This window comes from Acipenser ruthenus, chromosome 8, assembly GCF_902713425.1.
Source record: "Acipenser ruthenus chromosome 8, fAciRut3.2 maternal haplotype, whole genome shotgun sequence".
NCBI lineage: Eukaryota > Metazoa > Chordata > Actinopteri > Acipenseriformes > Acipenseridae > Acipenser > Acipenser ruthenus.
Genome location: NC_081196.1, coordinates 59,854,172 through 59,875,472, shown reverse-complemented (window position 1 = coordinate 59,875,472; position 21,301 = coordinate 59,854,172). Strand labels below are relative to the sequence as shown.

At 39.0% G+C, this 21,301-nt stretch overlaps 1 protein-coding gene across 1 annotated transcript in view; it reads left to right on the top strand.

The window, feature by feature from the left end:
• Nucleotides 1–21,301, top strand: part of LOC117407220 (von Willebrand factor A domain-containing protein 8-like) — a 109,593-nt gene that overhangs the window by 76,691 nt on the left and 11,601 nt on the right. The window contains exons 36-40 of the mRNA XM_059029384.1: nucleotides 839–920; nucleotides 1,719–1,923; nucleotides 11,123–11,231; nucleotides 13,558–13,714; nucleotides 16,653–16,761. Of these exons, the coding sequence (XP_058885367.1) occupies nucleotides 839–920; nucleotides 1,719–1,923; nucleotides 11,123–11,231; nucleotides 13,558–13,714; nucleotides 16,653–16,761 (662 nt within the window). The remainder of the gene's footprint in view (nucleotides 1–838; nucleotides 921–1,718; nucleotides 1,924–11,122; nucleotides 11,232–13,557; nucleotides 13,715–16,652; nucleotides 16,762–21,301) is intronic.

Genomic DNA, 21,301 nt, shown 5'->3' with positions numbered 1-21,301 from the left:
GATGTTGCTGACAGACCTTTCTGCATATTTGTGGCCGAATTCGTGCAGCAGATCTTGTGCTGTTCTAAATAAAACGTATGACTTTGTTCACACACCAGTGTATGTATGTACTGCCCTGGCAATTTATTAGAAATGTGCTCGTAACAGTCAAGGCTGCTTGGGTTGGACGCATTGTTTTCTATGTTCAGAAAACGTAAGCTGATGTACATCAAGCACCATTAACAGACTGCTGACATCCGTTCCCCTCAGCAGATGCTGTTTTTGTGCTGCCCTCCAGGCAGGGAAGATTATTACCCAGACAGATGTGTAGTCGTGGACATTACCGTTCCAGATAGTAGACCTTCTGAACTTAGAGCGGTGAAAGTCCTAAAAGCCAAGGTCTTGCTTTCTTGATAGTCTGTCTACACAGCAGCTCTGTGTGTAAGTCATTTTCTCAATCACACAAGGTTAAGTATCATCAACCAAGATGGAAGAAACACCTCCCCAGACTTTGTCCACTTGAGCTAGAAATAATCGAGTTTATTTTGCATATTTAGTGTACATAAAAAATAAGCTTTTGTGCAAGATGTCCATATACACATTAAAGTTTGGTTATATTAAGAACTTTCAGTGGCAATAACTGAACTTGTGCCATCATTTTCTAAATAAAATGTGTGTAAAATTGATCACATGATTGAATTGCCTTGTATAACGCAAACATCTTGTATAGCAGTACCAGTCGTATGTTACCCTATCAAATATGCACAACCTGTATAGTATATAGTATAACACCAAGAAGCACTCGTTAGCACTATGTGTGTTTAAAATGATGTGTTAATTGTGTTTTACTTCAAAACAGAAACAAAGCCTATACAGACTGCTGGCTACTTGGAAGTAACCGATCTGAATTCAAAGAAGATCAAATATATTCCTATTCCAAGGTAAAATCTCTCTCTCTCTCTCTCTCTCTCTCTCTCTCTCTCTCTCTCTCTCTCTCTCTCTCTCTCTCTCTCTCTCTTTATGTGTGTGTGTGTATGTGTGTGTGTATATATACATATATATATGCGTGTGTGTATGTTACATACAAACTATATGTCATGTTAAATTATCCGCATATTCCCCTTATAAAATGTACCAAAGTAAAAGCTTAGCAAAGTCTGATATGCATTGTGAAAGATTGCTAAAGCATAGGTAAGCATTGTAAAGCATAGAGAGAGGTGTGTTGAAGCATAATAATAAATATGGCACACTGTGGTAAATGCATAGTGTAACTGTGGGGAAAGCATGGGGGAAAATGAGGTCAACTTTTATAAGGGTAAATGTAGATGATATAAATATAATTTAGCATAAGTTTAGCATAAGCCCTGTAGGTTTGTTTTATTATGCATATACTGAACTTCAGATTCCAGTTTCCATGGCAACACCAGCAGTGTTTCCTTGCTGCGTGGGTGGGTTTTATAAGACAAAGGGTGGACGTGTCTTTAATGAAGCAGGATGGGAGGTTTTTTTTCAATGTGACATAAATAACTTAGTTGAATTTGAAATATAATGGATGAAGTCTCAATTACTGTCAGCAAGCACATTTCCAGATTGTTATGTCATGTTATCTGTGCACAATCAGCATGATTATCTGTTGAAAGAAACAGGTGTGACCTAGACTGGCCTTTCTAACCCAGTGAATCAGAAGTATGCTGGCCTTGCCTCACTGACTGCATGCTGTGCAATGGTCCTGCTCACAGGTCCAGGACGCTATCTCCCTACTCCTCCTGGCTCTCCAAGATCTCCCACACAGACGTGTTGCTGGCCTCCATGGGCGGCGGGGGTGTGGTCACAGTTGACATGGGCGGGTACGTGAGGCTTTGGGAGACGGGATTGGATACTCTCCAGCGCTCCCTGCTGGAGTGGCAAAGTATGATTGGACAAGAGGATGGGAGGCCTGTGCAGGTAGCTGCTTATTTTTTGTAACCATATTTTTGAGATGGTTCATACTGCTTACTGTTCCAGCTTCAGGTGCTCTTTTTGTTGCAATGCAATCCATGTCACTGAATATCTAAGTTTTCTTCTGCAATATTACTGTGAGCGTCAATTTAATCAGCTGGGAGGTTAAATTGAGACTTCTTAATTTCGGAAGCCTTGATTTCTTCTTTAGCTCTTCCAGTAAAGGCTATGTTGTGAGTTAAGTGACTTTCATTCCTGCTACTGGTGTCATTCTGTTCAAAGATCGAAGCTCAGCAGTGTAAGATGTAAGTGTAGTGTGGGATGAGTGACTGTTTAGCCCAGGATCTCGTCTTCTGGACCGATAGGAGCCGCCCTCATTTGAGGTGCGACCTCCGACGTCGCTCAGAGGTCACCAAGGTTGGGTGATGGACCACCGACCCCCAGAAGGGAGATACAGTTACAAAGGAGGGGGTGGGGAGGTGGAGGAGAAAGGTTTGCAGAACAAGGTGAGCCTGGACTATATAGGCTGAGGAACCAATAGGATTAGCATAGTGAGCCTCGCTGAGCTCCTAGAACTACGACAAGCCTATATAAAATGAACTGTAGGTGGAAGCAGAGGAGAGCTCACTTGTTTGCCTCTCAGCATGGACAGTGAGCTTTCATACACTATGATTAGCTTTTAATAGTGACCCCTTAAATTAGGGCTAACAGTCTGGCGCTTGCATTTTAGGAACGCAATCTACATAGAGAACACCCCTTGCAAATCACCTGTTATTCTTTGAAACTACAAATGGATCCTGTTCTGTTGTTATGCCAATTCAATAAAACCTTTTATTTCCAGCATCTTTATTTTTCAGCCTAATTTGGGTTTGTCTCAAAAGCATTTTAAATTCTCAACCCTTTACTGAAAGGTGTCGGTGTGAATGAAAACAGTAGCGAAGATGAATTATGGTTTGAATAGTGGAATCACTTTTTTGGCACAGACAGTACACTAAATTTAAAAAAAAACTGCAGTTATACAAGCTGTTTCACATTTTAACAACTGACTTGAACAGTGATATATTTATGTTACTGGATAATCTAAACAAACACCGTATTGCTACTACTGTAACCATTATACAAGTCATCTGTGGTGCTTATCATTTAGTTGCTGTAGTTTTCTCCATTCTAAATCTTACATCTCCACCTGCTGACTAAACAGAGATATTGCAGGGAACACACCAAAACGCACGCCCAGGTTGCATTGCAGAAAAATAGTCAGACCAAACATACCATTTGAAACTGGAAACAGGACTCCTGGATACTGGAAAACATGAAGTTCAGACGCTGGGAATTTATCAGTCATTTTTGTTTGTAATCGTATTATTATTCCTTATATTCCCCTTATAAAAAGAAATACCATAGTAAAAGCCGACAAAGTCTGATATGCATTGTGAAAGATTGCTAAAGTATAGGTAAGCATTGTAAAGCATAGAGAGAGGTGTGTTGAAGCATAATAATAAACATGGCACACTGTGGTAAATGCATAGTGTAACTGTGGGGAAAGCATGGGGGAAATGTACTGAGGTAAACAAAGTGTAAATGTAGACCTTTTATGGCCTGCAGTGTGCACCCCTTCATCAAAAATGTTTTTCTTTTCAATCCCGGACACAATTCTGCTTTGGGTGTCGTTCGTGTCTTGTTTGTGATTGGAAATTTTAAACTGTACCATTTTTTTTTCTCAAATAATTTTCTTCAATTCCATGCATTACTTAAAAGTTGCCACATGGTGGCACCTGAGAGACATGATTAATGAAACTCCCAAACATTTACTTTAAACATGATATATACAATAGACTGTTCATTTCATTGGAGTCTGTTTACAGTATATTAAGATATATATGTTCATTTATTGTAGTCTTTCAATTTCATTAATTGTACTACAGTAATGCTTGCTTTTTCGTTACGGAATTCTTTTTTTTTCTTGTGGTAGTTTTAACATGAAGTGTGAAGTTCATCTGAGTTAAGAAACTTTGAAAATATAGCCTTGGGTCAATCCATGTCAAGTCACCTGGGCCGCATACCCACCAACTCAATATAAGAGATATGACATGTCTTCTGCTTATACGAAGTGATTAACAATAATGAATAATGCAGTCTTTTAGTAAAAATGCTGATTTTGTAAGCTTTAGAATTCAGGCTGCAGGGCAGGGTTTATTTAATTCATAGTTACCTGAGAAAATGACTAAGCTGTTTAAAGAGTCTTTTGTCAGAGTTCACCTTCAGAGGTGTAATTAATGCCGTTAAGTGCCTCTCCACCCAATGTACCTGTGACCCTCACATTCCTGGACACGCTGTGTGCTCATCAGCAACCAGCTCAGATGAAACAGCTCTTCCTAGTAACCACAGGTAAGACTGTTGAAAGGAATGTCATGCTCCCTGGATTCTTTGTATGTTAACAGACAGGTTTCTAACAAGGCTACATGCGTTCTTATTGACAGCCTTGTGTGTTTTGTCGTGGCAAACCGGTGTTTACACATTTTATGGCCAGTCATCCAAGTGTGCTTGTGACATCGCTACAGAGCACCTGACAGGAAAGGCATCTTTTGATTCTTTTGTTCAGTAACCTGGTGGAGTTGTTATTTTGGAAACTGATACCCCTGCATAGCATCTCCATTTCCGGTGGGGCTCCACTTCAACCAAGGACTCCGGCCTCTTGCGGTTGGCTCAATACGTAGTTGAGGGAGTAGAGGGTGAAAACTGTTTTCCAGAAAAAAAAGTTATTTAAAAAACACTAAAATATCCAGAGAGAAACTAGTTTCAACAGAATTCTCTTTAATCACTTATTGAAGGTAATCATATATAAAAGAATGAAGACTCCTTGCTGGAATACCTGATACAGGATCGCAGGTTTGTTTGTGGGTGCAGCTGTCTTTCAGAGATACAGCCCTCACAAAAGATCAGAAAGCAATGAGAAGCTGCGATGCCTCATTGCTGTCTGTTATCTGTCACCTTCCCTTACTGCTGCGAGCCTAGGGGCTGTGCTTTTGAGGTACATTCAAAGGCTCTGGGACAGTTGCATAGAGAAATAAAACAACTTTAACGATATAAAACTAAAAAAAAACTGCAGTTGCAAGAGTATCAGTTGTATCATTAAAATGATTTTATTCCTCTCTGAAAAGTCATCTGCTTCAGAATATGCCCCGGCGCAATACATAGTGACTTTCAGGGAGTCTTGGGATTTCCTTCTGGAAAAAAATTAAACAAGAGAAAAATAGAATCAGCGTGCGTGTGTGTGTGTGTGTGTGTGTGTGTGTGTGTGTGTGTGTGACTGAAATAATTAACCAAATATTCTATCTGTGAATGATTTCCTTTCATGCTCAATTATTTGATCTAACCTTCTATTGTATGAAAATGAATCACTGCAGCACATTCCACACAGTATTTTATACACACGTCTCAACTAAAAACGATAAGCACCTCTGTAGTGTATTGGGAGGAGAATAAGTAACTAGGAATGTAATTGAGTCATTCCAGTGAGATTACCAGGAGGTCACTTTAGATTTACTTACCCGTCTGGAATTAACATGATTACATGGTTTTCAATGTTCCAAGGTTACTATACACTGCTTCCAGGTGATTGTGGATAAAACCACAAAGCAAGTAGAGTATAGTACAGGCTCCAAAGAAAACACCTGTGCCGCAGTTTCTGTGTCATTTGAGGTAAATAACATTTTTTAATTGATTGTGAGGTGTACCACAGTGAAGGGAGGTTCATTAACATGTGGGTCATTTTGATAGTTGTCCGTTTGCAGACTTTTTGCACAGCACAAAGTCCCCTGCTGGTTGAATGTTGTAATTGAAGTGAAAATCACATTTTTTCCTCTGCACATTTTTTGCAGATATGACTTCATTATTCAACCTTAGTTCATCTTCGTAAAGCTGTCCCTATTGTCTGCTCTAAAAAAAGTTTCCGTTTTGGAATCTAGACACTTAACCTTTGAAGCTGTCTTTAGAAATTGGTAGGTGTCCTTTTAATTAGAAGACAGCTTTGTGTGAATGTTTTTTTCCTTATTGCATCAAAGTTGTGGAATTTGCCCTTTGTCTCTCTGGAATTACGTTACATACTGTGCATTTTAGAATTAGAAGTGTAAAGCCTATTTGTCATTTATAAATGCTCAGTCTCTTTTATAACATAACATAGTACCAGCAGATATACCTGTACATGCTTATTGCATATCCAGTGGTTTTTCATTCACACTTCAGATTAGTTATTGTAGATTAGTTACAGTAACACTGCCCTTGACGCTGTGCTGGATTATAACAAGGGAGTTAATCTACATTGGAAGCAAACAGCTTCATTACATATACTGTGTCAGCAGAACAGGTCTGAATGACAGAAGTAAATGAAAGATTTTCTTCTCAGCCTTTTTCATTTTTTATTAAAGTCATCCATAACTATTAAACATTCAATAGTGTTGAAACATTCAAACATGTACACTAGATGGCTTTTTCAGTATCTTCTAGTCGTTGAGAAATTACAATCAAAACAGTTTTAAGACCAGCCTCCGGACAGATCTTATTATTATTATTATTATTATTATTATTATTATTATTATTATTTATTTCTTAGCAGACGCCCTTATCCACGGCGACTTACAATCGTAAGCAAATACATTTCAAATACATTATTGCAAAGTATACATGGGCTATTATATTGGACAAGTGAAACCTCAGTGCAGCACAGTTAAACTTTGGAGTATTCTTTTCTGGGTCTTGTTAAATTTAATGAGCTGTATAATGGGGTGTGAAACCAAAGCCACCAAGTATAACCCTCCCTCCCTCCCCCCATCCTTCCCCCCATCCCTCCCCCCATCCCCCCTCCCCCCGAGCAGTAACCTGTGCTGGAGGCAACCCAGTGACTGGAATGTTACATCCAGGAATATATATGAGAGGGTGCAACAGCCACAGGGTTATAAATCTGGCTGAGACATTTAATGAAGCTGATGGAATGCCGTACCAATGCACGGATTACAAATGGTCAAACCCTTTGTTTGTTTGTTTGTTTCCCCTCATAGTGGCAGGTTGACTTGATAGTCTATCATCAGTGGCTGCTTAGAACACAGTTCAATTTCAAACTAAAACTTTTAAATTTCAGTCCTGTACCAGCAAAGGATTCAGGATACACTGGACTCCAAGCTTCACAAAGAAAAGCACACTAACATATACAGACAAAAAATGGGCGTTTACTTCCTTGAGCACCTTTTTGACGACTCTGAACGCACAGACTACCTCCAGTTACTCTATACAATTCTGAGACACTTGGAGACTGAATCCTGGCTGATTTTTTTACTTGCTGAACCATTTAATACTGAAAAACATGAAATGCATTCATGAACTCAACTGCAATCAGAACAGGATTGCTTTGCTGATTCATCACACCGTGTTTTATCATTCACTGAATTTACTCTCTTCTTCTCCGTGTTTGCAGGTGTGATTGTTAGTAAATGATGCAGATCTTGTGACAGTTGTGACGCTGTGCAGAAATGTCAATTATTCCCTTTGAATCTCTTATAGGCTTATCTATAGATTAAACCTGATATTCTCATAAATAGTGAGATGCCAGCGCTGGTAACTGATTATCAATTTAAGTAACAAAGGAATGTATATGATGAAAAGCACAATGTTCTCATAGCATTACGCATTGTAAGTCGCTTAGCTTGTTTTACACAGTGATGATACCTGTTGGACAAATATGTAAAACATCGATTCAGTGATATTTTTGTTGTGAATTGTTTCAAAAGTTTGAAAGTACAGTGGTACTTTATTTTAGTGTGAAAGATGTTGTACAAGACAACAGTATGAAGTTTTACGCAAATGCAAAACCTACAGATTCTATGATTCAGGTGGTCTGCTTTAATGTACAGAATGCCAATTAGACATATACTGTTGTATAGCATTGGAAACTTTCATGCTGCTTTTCTGATTACAACGCAAGTCATATATTAACTCTATAGCTGGGAATGAGTGAAGCACATGGGGTTCTAATGAGTGCAACAAGTTCACAAAGTCAGTCAGCCTTAATCCCTCGTTTTAACCATTACACCATACTGCTCCACTTTCACATGTAAATTCCTATTCTGAAATCTACCCCCTGCAGTAGCAGATCCTGGTAGAAGTCAAAGATCATTCCTGTTTGTGAAAGGTCTTGCTTGCCTAATCTCACAGGCTTTTTGCCTTCTGTGGTGGCCTGACCTCTAGCCTCTAGCCAGGAGCAGCGATGCAGGCTGGTTTCAGTTCAGTTATTGTTTTGCTGAATCCATTTGAAATGCAAGGCATGTACATAGCAACAAGAAGCTGAAGGAATAAAGCTTTTTCCTGGGAAAAAATGTGATGAATGGGCTTTTAAAGCAGATTTCCTTTGCAGCATTAAAACAAAGTTGAATGATAAGTTGTGTTTGAGTTGGTGGAAGACGGTGAAAGACGAGGAGTGCTTGCAAATATGAAACTGATGCAGCTAAAAATAAAAAAGGTTCCCCCATTAGAATTCACAGCTGCAATGAGTTACATAACAGCACAGAGCAGACAGAAGCCAAGTTTGGAGAGCTGTCAAAAAACATATTCTCCAGTTTGTTAAGTGTGTTTCAACATAGCCGTGTCAACAGTTCCCTATGAAGGAGCTGGGTCTTTTAGAGATAAAGAAACTAATTGCAATTTTTCGTTTGCAATCACTTGTCTCTCATGCATGTTTGCAAAACCGCACCTTTCTGATATGTTTACATTTGTTATGGAGATTCCATCATCACTAGCATACCCTCGGAAATCTGACTGCAGTGCACGCTATATATGGAGGTCACGTGACATGACTCTCTCCTGGTAACTTGACCCCAGAGTTATCCATTTTACAACACTCATCATGCAGAGCATGAGTTACTCTGCTCTTCTCCATCACATGTGGTTTCTGTATCACCAACCACAAATGGAGGCAACACCTCCCCAGAATCAGATCCACTTGAGCTAGAATGACCACATAGTGAATGGAAATGCATGACAGGTAATTTATTTAATCTGCTGTAACCCATATAAATACTGAGCATTTTTCAATGCAGCTCATATTACACATGACCAATCTCTCGTCAATTCTGTTTTGAGACATTCTGTTAATTTAGGGGATAATAAAAAAAATGATAATATCCTAGTATATACATAGCTATATTGTACTAAGCGTTCCCAGGTGAGAGTTTTTTTTCTAGTACAAAAGAATAGTAGATTTGGAGTAGGTCTAGTTGACATTCTATATCAGGAAGCTTGCTGGGTGGCCATTGTGAAAAGGCAAGAAGGAATGATCCGCTGGAGCACACTGAAGTAAAGCTTTGCTACAGTTCAGTTATTTTGCAGCAGACAGATGAGAGATGAGAAGTCTCTTCAAGGCTGGTTAAAGCTGATGTTGAATAGAGAGCCAGCTTGATCATCTACCATCCCTGTCTTACCAGTGAATCGCTTCTGTCAGGCTGAACTGTTATAGTGTGCGTGTGTTGAAAGTGTTGGGTTGACAGTACAGGAGACCAATTAAACCCCTAAAAAAGCATGTCATTATTTAATTATACTGTAGAATAGACCTCCACTGCCAGAGTTGCCCAACCCAGGCGGAGACAGCATGTTATCAGAGTGTGTGTTTGTCTTAAACTTGTAACCCAGACTTGCAGATGAAAGATAAGCTTTTGTTTCAGGTAATTTTAATAGGACAGTGTTCCCCTTTACTGGGAATTAAACATGTAAGCAATGTATTTTTGTTTATGACTGCAAGTCGACCTGGATAAGGGCATCTGCTAAGAAATAATAATAATAATAATAATAATAATAATAATAATAATAATAATAATAATAATAATAATAATAATAATAATAATATCTAGGTATACTTGAGCTGTTTTGTGTGACTTGGAGATCCTCCTCATGACGAATGTATTTGAAAGGATCGTTTGTAATATTGGGTTCTCAATTCAACATGCTGGTATGTGCCAGTTAGATTAAAGAGCCTGTACCCTATAGATATTCATAAAGGCTTATGGGCAACAATTGTAATGTGCTAGACAGCATGTGTTCTTTCTACATTAAAAGGTATATTTGGCCTCAGGATAAATATTTCAAATGATATCTGTGGAACTTGTTTTTTTTTTTTCACCTGTCATGTAATGTGTAAAGTAAGCACACATAGTCAATCACATTGCAGCACCACTCTAAAAATACAAACACATTGATGTTGTCGAATGTTTTCTCACTTGCATCCTCGCAGGCCGTACCATGATTATGGAACTGTTGTGCCCCTGTTGTTTTTAGTCTATTTTTAGAAAACCATCTTCTTCAAAGGCAAACTGATTATAAAAAATGTGTGTGTAGGCAGCTGTCAGAAAATCCTACCACTAGCCAACAGTACATTTTCTATACAAAATCGACACCACGAGAGCCAAACGCATACTGAAAAAAAAGAAAAACACTGACTGATTAACATTAAAAAAAGAGATATAGTTCAGGATGCCTGGTCTGGCTACTTGAAATGTGAGTGAAATAATTTGGTCAATTGGACCCTTAAATAAAAGTCTTGATACAGTACTGCACTGCTGTTTTATTATTTCTTCATGTCTCTTGGAGATGCAAGGAAATCTGTATGCAAAACTAACATTACATACAGAAAGCAGTCAAAATAGAAAGATAAACAATATATACAATTTGATACAATATAAAATTGGTCCTCAGCAAGTTTTGTGAAAATACTCTACCCTCCACTGTGTCCCCTGGCAGTGATATGCACACATCAACTGGGATCAAAAAGGCTAGGAAGTTAGTGGTTTGATAGTGAACTTTTTGTTTTGTTTTGTTTTGAATTATTAACGTACAAATTAAGCAGATTGATGATCTTTCAGCCACCCACAAGTGTTTTTAAAAATGCTTATTAGCTTGTGTCAGCTGATAACAATGACTTCATATCCTGTTGTTTTCATTTAACCCTCTTTAGCACCAATGGTAAGTATACTTTGCCTGTGTCACAAGGTAATGAAGCCTCCATGTGATGATGATAAATCCAGGTGCAAACCTTTTAGCAAAATGAAAACTCTTTACATGCATGCTTTGACTCTCAAGCAGTTCAACGCGTTCCCCCTAGACACCCCGCAAAGCCACCCGTTGCCCTGTTTGTTAAGTTTCTGTGCTTTGACTTGTGTTTCAGATTACAGTTGAGAGAGACAGCGGCTTGGATGTGAGCTCTCCTAAACATGGAAAGATTGACCATGACAACACGCCACATGTTGGTGGCAATATGTGGGCCGGTGGAACAGGTATTAGCTTAGATATACACTCACATCTGGCCTGCACTTGCAGGCACATTAATAAGGCTGTCTTGTTATTCACAGGACAGTTCAAGTGACCTATTTTATTCTTTTTAATTATTAGAAAATATTATACTGAAAAATTCGACTTAGATGTGTGCATGTGTTTATATGAGTAGGTAATGTTACAGCCTAAAGTTACAAAGCATACACTTTGTAACTTTAGGCTGTAGGAAGGAGGCTGTGTGGCCCAGTGGTTAAAGAAAAGGGCTTGTAACCAGGAGATCCCCAGTTCAAATCCCACCTCAGCCACTGACTCATTGTGTGACACTGAGCAAGTCACTTAACCTCCTTGTGTTCCGTCTTTCGGGTGAGACATAATTGTAAGTGACTCTGCAGCTGATGCATAGTTCACACATCCTAGTCTCTGTAAGTCGCCTTGGATAAAGGCGTCTGCTAAATAAACAAATAATAATAATAATAATACACTGTATAAATAACGGTACGTTATTGTTTTGTAAGACATGACCTTTATACAGTGAGTAAAGAAATACAATAGTTTGTATTGTTGAGAAGATAACTTTGGTAAGTGGGAGTGGTATGTGAAAGGCAAAGAAGTCAAGTGATAATAGTTTCTTGAGAAAGGAAATTAAGATTTGAAGTAGTTCACTATTGGAATCTTTCAATAAAAAACAATAGAATTGCTGCAGTACATTTGTAAAGCCAGAGCTGTCATGGGGTCACTATAGACAGGTGGTATTGTTTTGTGCTGGGATTCTTAAATGGGGAAGTATTATTTATGAAATCAATTCAGCCTTGAAGTGTAGAGCTCAATAATACAAAATACAGCAATGCATTCATCTTCCTAGGGAGACAAGTAGAGTTAGAATCCATCTAAAGTATCATGCCAAATGGTTATGGTTATTTCTGTATTCCTAGTCTATTCTTGGTTGCTTTAACTTTATACCCTTGGGATAGTTTTGGAACATGAAAGCTCAAATTAGGAAATCTGTGTAGCTTTCCTATGGTTAGCCATCTGAGACTTCAAAGGACCTCACAACATCCAGAGCAATAAGATTTCATTGAAGAAAAGTTCTCACATCATACAATAGAACATGCAAATGAAAAGTTCGACCCCATAGTTTGAGCCCCTCAATGTTGGTACTATAAAGGTGTTTGCGTTTAAAATGCATTGTTAGGTAATCACTACTGTAGCTTCGTCAAGCTTCGTACACAGCTTTACTTTAGAACACTTAGGGATATTCATCTCTTTCCAAGAAACCAGTTGTGATTTGTCCCACGCACCTCCTTGATGTAACTTCTAGCCTCCCCTGACAGACCCGGATTGCACACACAGTCCCTGCAAACACACCAAGTCTCTCTGAGTGGGAAGGATTAGCTGCAAAGTTATCAACAGGATGCTTGTGTGCACAGAGCTCCAAACAAGAACCCAGTGTGGCTTTGTGTTCCTATTCAGGAAAACTCAATTTCACAGCCAGGTTTATTTAGTCTTAACTACAGCGCGTTCATAGATATCTTGTTTACAACTACAGGTTTTCTTTGAAGACATCATTTATGCAAGTGTTCATAATAATAATATTCTTTTAGATTTAGCAGCATTTTTTTTTTTTAATCTTTGTATAGTTGTTGGGGAGTTAAATACCCCTGTGCTTAAAATAAATGTACTTGTGTGTCTCAGATTCAGGGCTATTTGTTTTTTTTTTTCCATAAGACTGATAACACTGTTAAATAGTAAGGTAAAATTCTCTGAGGATAATGTGCAACTCAGTGTTTTCATAATGTTTAAAACAGGGTTTAGGAGGGTGCTTGTATCACAGGAGCAGGGTGTAAGCTTGCCATCCCATTATGATTGTGTTAAGACCTGATAGTTGAACACAAAGACAATATGCTGTGGACACCAGGGGTCCTAGAATAGCCACTGATACCTGAATCCAAGGAGAAGCTACTACACTGAAATGTGAACAGGGTTCCTATAGACTGAGATCATAGTAACAGTTTGGTGTACATATTTCTTACTTTTCCAAAACTTCACTTAAACTCATGAGCCAAAAAAGGCTTGGGGGACCCCTGTGCTTGACCACACCCAGACTTCACTCAGACTGGAAGTGTGCTTATGGCTTGGGGGACCCCTGTGCTTGACCACACCCAGGCTAGCTCAGACCGGAAGTGTGCTTGTGGCTTGGGGGACCGCTGTGCTTGACCACACCCAGGCTAGCTCAGACCAGAAGTGTGCTCGTGGCTTGGGGGAACCCTGTGCTTGACCTCACCCAGGCTAGCTCAGACCGGAAGTGTGTCTGTGTTTGTTTCCCTGCAGGGGGTCGCGACACAGCGGGACTTGGTGGGAAGGGAGGCCCGTATCGCCTGGACGCAGGACACAAGGTGCACCAGGTGTCTCAGGCAGAGAAGGACGCTGTGCCAGAGGAGGTGAAGAGAGCTGCCAGGGAGATGGCTGAGAAAGCCTTTAAAGACAGGTATACGAGATGAGAGAACACAGTCTTAAAGCAGGGCTGCCATGGTCAGCTACAGAGAAGATAATGTCTTTTCAAACACAGTGGACAGAAAACTGGCATAATACATGCGTACAGTATAATTCCGAAAACATATTGGAAAGCTTTCCATGGAAGATTTTTCATAAATCCTCATCAAAGTGGTCAGCGAGCATTAATAGTACAGCATGTTAACGTGTCTGAATTGCTGGCAGTTTTAATTGTTGTAATCCCAAGCATGCGTGGCACATGGGTGCTGAATGATGCGATTCATACTGAATGTCTCTCGGAGGTTCTGAAAGGGCTTTACAGTTGCCTTCATTCACTGGGATGAAGGCTGCCTCTGTTCTCCACAGCCTGTCTGAACACAGAGCACAGACTGTCTCCTGCATCAGAACTGTCTGAGCACCGGCCAGCTCTGCACAGCCTCTCCACCACTGCTGTTTAGTAAGATCTTCACGGTTATCTTGAGTCTGATACGCGGTGCTGGCATTTCACATAAACAAACACTGACTTTATTAACAACAGTACACATTGAAGCGTTATTAAAAGAGAAGAATTTTAATAATTAAAAAAAAATGGAATATCACTTGACAGACGTTTGCTCGTTAAATTACTTTTACAAGTAATTTTTCACATTAAATAGAAGCCTTTCTAAATTAAATAAAGAAACCGGTATTAATCACCGTAAAGGTAATTAAAGTGAACTTATTTTTTTAATTAAAAAATGTTGGTCCTATTTTTTTTTTATAACCCTTTTATATACTGTGTGTGTGTATATATATATATATAATTAAGTTTTCACTTAATAAAAAAAATATTAAAATTATTTATTTCTAAAGTAAAACTTCTCTGTGACACAGCAAAAGTACCGAATTGCAATGAAGGTATTAAAAAAATGTCATTAAATTAATAAAATGTCATGTTAAAAAGACCAAGATGAAAGTTACGAGCATGGAGTCAAGGTGCTTGAAGTGACAGCAGTACAGGTTTATAAACTGTGGAACGTTTCTTTAGTTTCCTGTGTGTTTCTCCCTTCACATATATTCCCAGAGTGCCCCACCACCACACTCAGATGTAGTCAGGGATTCCACGTCACAGAAGGTGATACTGCCATTTCATGCTCTTGGTAATATCAGCTTGGCTGAGGTTTTTCTTTGGGGTCTTAGCAAAGGGGTGGTCATCATAACTATTCACCTCAATAAGAATGTTAAACACCCAGCTGCAGCACAGCCCCAGGGAGTATTCTCCCAGCATTACTCTTTACCCTAGGTGTGTGTCAGAGGCATTTTCATTATTCAGTTTGGAATCTGAGCCACATTAGTTTGGTTTTAACTACAGTAAATAAGAATGGTCCTGTTTGTAGTCATGCAGTGTGAGCATCTTTAGATCATCCCTGAGTGTAATCCCTGATGGGAGCCATTGGATTTGAAGAGGACAAACAAAAGTTATCTTATCTTAAGTATAGCTGTTCTGTACCCATTCACATTGAATTGAATGATTTAAAAACAAAGGGTTTTTAGCAAAATCAGTGTGCCACTACTGTGTGTGTTTCCGACAGATATCACTTAGTGATCCGCAGTTTGAAGTACTGTCGTTGCTGCATCTGTAAATATCTATTAAGTGGCTGATAAAGGTAGCCTAAATATCTGATTACTTTTCCAACATGTCAATGCAAGCAGCTAGATAAGTCAGTCTCCAGCTAAGATTTCTTGTTTTTTTAACCTTCAAGGGCTCACCTTCCTACAGCATACTTTACCTTAGAGGTTAAACATTTGTATTGTATTTGATATATCTGGTAAGTTGTTAGTTTAGTTTTAAACCCACTGCAACCAGCTCCACCAGTGCTTCAACTACTGCTATGTCACACACTATTTCAGAAGCTTCCTTCATCATTTCAGTTATGGATACTTTTCGTGCGAAGTCTACCGGTACCATTCACTTTGACCTGTGACCTGAAATGGCTGCCATATTGCATGTGCCTTTTTGCTTTGTGGTCGATAACAGTTCAGTACCATGTTTTTGTTTTTTATCCTCTGGATATATCAGTGATACAGACCACACATGTTTTTAAACACTGCATAGGCTATATATAGTTCATGTGTGGTCTTGGATAATCTCCACGCCCTGGTTTTTGTGCTAAACCCTTTAAACTATATTTCCTATTAGGTATAAACCATGTTTTAACCAATACATGTTGAAATTTGGGAATATTTGTTCCTGAGACCACATTGTCCCATTTCCCGTGACCTGTAAGAGACGCCAAAACAGAAAACAATGCAAGAAAACTGTCAAAATGCCAACCATTTAACAAAAATAATCCAACGTAAATTCTGTGTTCCTGCAGAAATCCTGTGTCAGTATATCAGTTAATTGCCCCTTTTTGTTTTCAGTTGGTTGCAACATATCAGATTACTGCACTTGCATTAGAGGTTAGAAGAATTATAAAGAGCAAAATTCTCAGTTTGAATTCCTGCCTTTACCTTTGTTGTCTTAAGAGGCTGTATACTATAATCATCAGTGGCATTATTTCTTTTAAATAGGTGGACGAGAGGGGGGATTAGTTCAGTATCACCTTCCATTATTTTGCTTGGCGTATTACAAAGACAGTCATAACAGAGTAATGCATTCATTTAATGAAGAGGAACGAGAAAGGAAAACAGCTGTATGGACAAAGGGCTGGAACCGTAGACTGATTAGTTATCTGGCTCTGTTTCAGCAAAGAATCATTCATCTCTTGTGCAAACAGTGACTTATCTACATTTGTAAGTATGTGACAGAACACCTGCAGCTTTGTGTTGCTTTCAGCTCCACTGGTACTTGGCTTGGAGTTTTCTTTTGGCTTAAAAAAAGAATAGGCCTCTTGAAAAGGTATTCCCTCATCCCAGGCTTATTAATTCATCTTGTTTTGTTCTTATTTCAGATTGAAGGAAATTCACATGAGTGAGTACGATGCGTCCATGTATGAGAAGTTCTCTGGAGCTGTGAAACGGCAGGTGCAGTCTCTGCGAGTCATCTTGGACAGTCTACAGGTAATGTCCATCTCTGACCTGCTGCCTTACCTGCTAGCATTATATACGTACTTCCAGGATTACCCCAGTGCGTCAACCAATCAAAGAGCTTGAAGCATCTTGCTGTTGGCTTGTGCTCCAGTGCCTCCAGAAACAGCTAAAGATAAATGTGTAATTACAATTGTTTAATTGAAATTAAGTCCGTAATCAGCAGGGACCACAATCATGGGTTCAGCGGTTACATTAAAATGTAATTCATTGGTGTCTGTTTCTTAAGTCTTAGGCAGTCTTTGTATCCTACTTTTTCACTGGTAGTTTAAGATGTAGGGTAGAGAAGCTACCTGCCCTCTTGGTTTTTCATAATTTTTTGTTATACTGAGAATGTATATAGGAAACCCCTGTGGAGCGGATATTTTCAACATGGGTCTATAAAAAAGCAATTTAAGCTGTATGGGGCATTACACCTTTAACTGCCTTGAGCTAAAGGGGAATTGTGCTTCTCTCTGAGAGACTCCAACTGGACCTCTTAGTGTACAGGTATTCAGAAATGAAAATGAGAATGTCAAGCTCAAGAAGAAAGTAATGATATTCCCCCATTAGACATAACAGTGTATATAATTAAAGACCTTCAAAATATAGAGATGGGTCGAATGCAGGATCATGAAATGAAGTGCTTGACTTCACTTTGATGATTATACTCTACAGCAGCTTCAACATAAGAAAAGGACTGGATTTAATAAAAATGAAATAGAAGATGGAGAGAGTAGGAAACACATGAGCTGTTGCATCCTTTTTCCTGATAGCAGTGATGAAGATTAACAATACCACAGCGCAGCTGTGATCTACCCAGGGGATCCAGGGATTGAACTCATGATCCTCTGGCTTCAAAGCTGAACTCCTCCAGGGGACATGATAGAGCAGCTCCAACAAGAAGGAGTTTCACATTCCCCTCCCTTTATTATCATATATCCAGGGTTTGTAAGAGGTCATCTTCTTCAGCCTCTTACCCAGGAGTTATCTGACTCCAATGCTTTAACTCTTCCATGCAAGTCAAAGAAGTGGCTTCCAAACTGGTAGGAGACATGAATGATCCTGGTCTTCCCATGTCCTTCCCCTTTATAACAGGTCATAGAAAGCAATACTACACCTTGCTTTAGACTGATAACGTCCCCTGTTGCTGTGAACTGATACAGATAACCTGCTAGATAAATGACAACATGCGGGTCTGATTGCAGAGACAGTAAAGCATCCAAAGCTGAAAGTGCTAAATGAAAAACAAGGTGCTGTCTAGCAGATAAAGTATGTTGGAAGATACCACTGTGGGAATGTGATTCGTGTCTACGGTCCATGAGGTGTATGATGCTAGATGTTAAACACACTAGAATGGACTTGTCATTAAATCAGATAGCAGACTTGATCTCATTGGGATAACATATGTAGCAACACAAGCAACTAATCAGAATGTTTAGACCTTGTAGGTACATCAAAGCCTGTCTTGGAAAAAGCTTTCTATAAAGGATGTTACAGGTGAACTGAAAAGTGGTAAGGCCTTCATATATTGTCAAGATAAATCCGATCGGAGTGCGGGGTCCTGAGGGGAGCTGTGAGAAGAGAAAGAGATCAGGTCCTCCCCCGGTGCTTCACGGTTTACTTTGGAACAGATTGAAAGGAGATTACCTGATACAGCATCCCACAGGCAAGGCTTTCCAAAGGGATTCAAGTCTAAGAGATGTCTGGGGTTTAATTGAAGACAGAAGGATTAGAATTCATCAGTTACCAAAAAACAGGAAACCTCAGCTAAATCTTAATAGGGTTAGCCCCTGGGGACGCTAGTTTTACTTTCTTAAAATAGATTTTAGATTTTACTTTATCTACTTTAATAAGTTGATATGTAATATGGAAGCATTGTCTTTTCTTTTGCATGTGTTGTACTTGACATAATATTGTAGATGCCATAACTGTTCAGTTTAGTTGTTAGGTAGAGTCCAGATGTCTGCTCAGAGACTAGGCAGGGTTCGCCTTGTTGCTGTTGGGTGTTGCTGTTTTGCACACCTAAGGGTCCAAAAAAAAGGTTGTTTCTGTACTTTTGCTGATTTACCAAAGTAACAACAACAAGAGATACAGTAACAGACCTGTAAATGTTGACGTTTTAAGTTTGCAGAATATGTTTTTTTTGTTTCTGTTACAATTAGTAGATTGTGAGGGATTTTCATTTTATAAAAGTTTAAGTTAAACCAATGTCAAGGTTCTTTTTTTTTTTTTTTTTAAACAAACATTTAATTTGTTTGAAACTGTCATTGTAAAGTTCCTTTTGTGAAAAAAAACAAGCTGCTGGCCATGTTGCACAGGGTCTTGTAGACTTTTACAGGTCCAATGCTCGATACAGCAAGGTGTGTCTCCTCTGCTTTGTCTGACAAATCAAGTAACACTTTTTTTCCCGCGTCTTTGTGCTAAAGGCCAGTTTCTATTATTCGCACAGCATGCTCTTTAAATTGAAGAAGCTGTTGTGTTAAGAGCTCTTCAGATGGCAGGCCTGTGGATACGGAGAGACCACACAGCAGTAATGGCTGGTTCAGCAGGTGTTTGAGAGCTGGATAGCCCAGCTGCAGGACACCTTGTGTTCTTGTTCCACAGAGAGCTGTTGAGAGATGTTTTGTGTAGCAATTGCCCTGAGGTGTGTGTGTGTGCGTGTGGGACCACCAGCATGTATTGAAGTCCACATGCATGCAGCTGGCCCCCTGAATGGAAAACCAGGTTGCTATAGCTGCTACTGTTGATAAAACTGTCACTCATGTTAGGATGTGAAAGATAAGTTTTAATTAATTGAAGAACTTTTCTGGAACTGTTCAAAATGCCAACATTACTGTATTGAAATGTTGGTTTTAGTTTGACATTATTTTGATGGAGGGAACACAGGTGTGTAGGTGTTTTTGTATGCATGTACAATTAATACTGTGGTTACCACAACACCAACACCAGCACAGTGCTTGCCCAGCACCAGCACCAGTAGTTACCACAACACCAGCAGAGTGCTTATGCAGCACCAGCACCAGTAGTTACCACAACACCAGTCTGCCATTTGTTTGAGAAGTTGGTGGTTCACTCATGGCCCAGCCACCTCTGCCACACCAGCCAGGAACATGCTGTTCTAGTCTGGATACAACAGATGAAATGGAAATAAAACCAGGGGTTATAAGTGCTGCTATCAAGCTGTATTTGAGCTCAGGAAGCAAAGTGGAGATTCAGCTTTTAACATTGACATGGAGAATGTACACTGCAGGCTGATATTCTTATCATGGGCTGAGGTTTGTAAGAAAAAATACATTACTTTTGTGTTGCTGCTGAAATATTGAATATCATTATTATCTGTAGTTGGAGTGTCACTTTTCTGGATAATCATTCCTGCGCTTTCACCTGCTGTAGAAGCGCTGTTCTGAAGGGGCCTTTTTGGTATTTTTATACAGTGGGCTTCTAGTCCCTGTCTTGCATTTTGAAAGCAACTAGAAATCTGCCTAGTAAAAAAGAGACACTAGCATTAAACTCAGAACAAGTAAGAAGGTGTTAATTAAAAATAAATAAAAGCAAATAACAAAATATGTTTGGGCTTTGTGCGAGTCAGGCAACAGAAAATGTCAAATTGGTGAAATGACAAGATACTGCATGTCTGTTAAGCACAGCTTTGTTGTAAATAAGACCATAAAACATATTTACAACCTGTAATAAAGGAAAAAGTAACTGTGAATGCCAGTTTTGAAGTATAAACATATAACTTTCAGATTACAGAGTGTGTTTTAAATGTACACAAATGCCCCCTGGCTATCATAATGTTTTCCGCCTGTCTGTCTTATGCTCTCACTCTCTCTCTCTCACTCTGTACATATTTATTTTTCCAATCCATTCATGAACCAAGGACACCTTGTCATTAAAAGGATTATTTGGATTTGGAAAGAAATAAAGAGAAGATCCCCTCAGAAGCTTAGCAAATAGTATGAAAGAAGCATTTCAAATCACTGAACCTGTGACAGTGATCCTCCCATTTAAAACATTTATTTTGTACTGTTTAAATATATTACTGTAATGAAATAAAGTGCTGTCCCTTGTTGCATATGTGGCACTGAAACACCATGAATTTCTTAACGGCGATGCCTGCAGTACAGCATTGTCGGCTTGATTGAATGCCACGCAGGACTGGTGTGATGTCATATTAGAGACATTCTTTTGAAAGGAATTTCAGTTTCTTTAGTTAAAAAACCAAACAGCTTCACATGTGGAAATTACAAAGATAAGAATCCAAAATATCGCATCTCATTACTTATACAATATCTATTTTTTTTTCTTTTCTTTGACACGGCTGAGTCCATTTCAAAATGCTACCAGTATGTGATGTTGAATCAGATTGAATGTGATCATTTTTTTTTTTTTTTTTAAACATATACCCTCTGAACATTATATGCTGGTATATGGCAGTACAGACAAAATACATGTTACAGAAAAAAAATAAAAACTTTTTTTATTGTGACTGTAAAAACGTAAACACAGACAAACAAAATTCCTCTGTGGG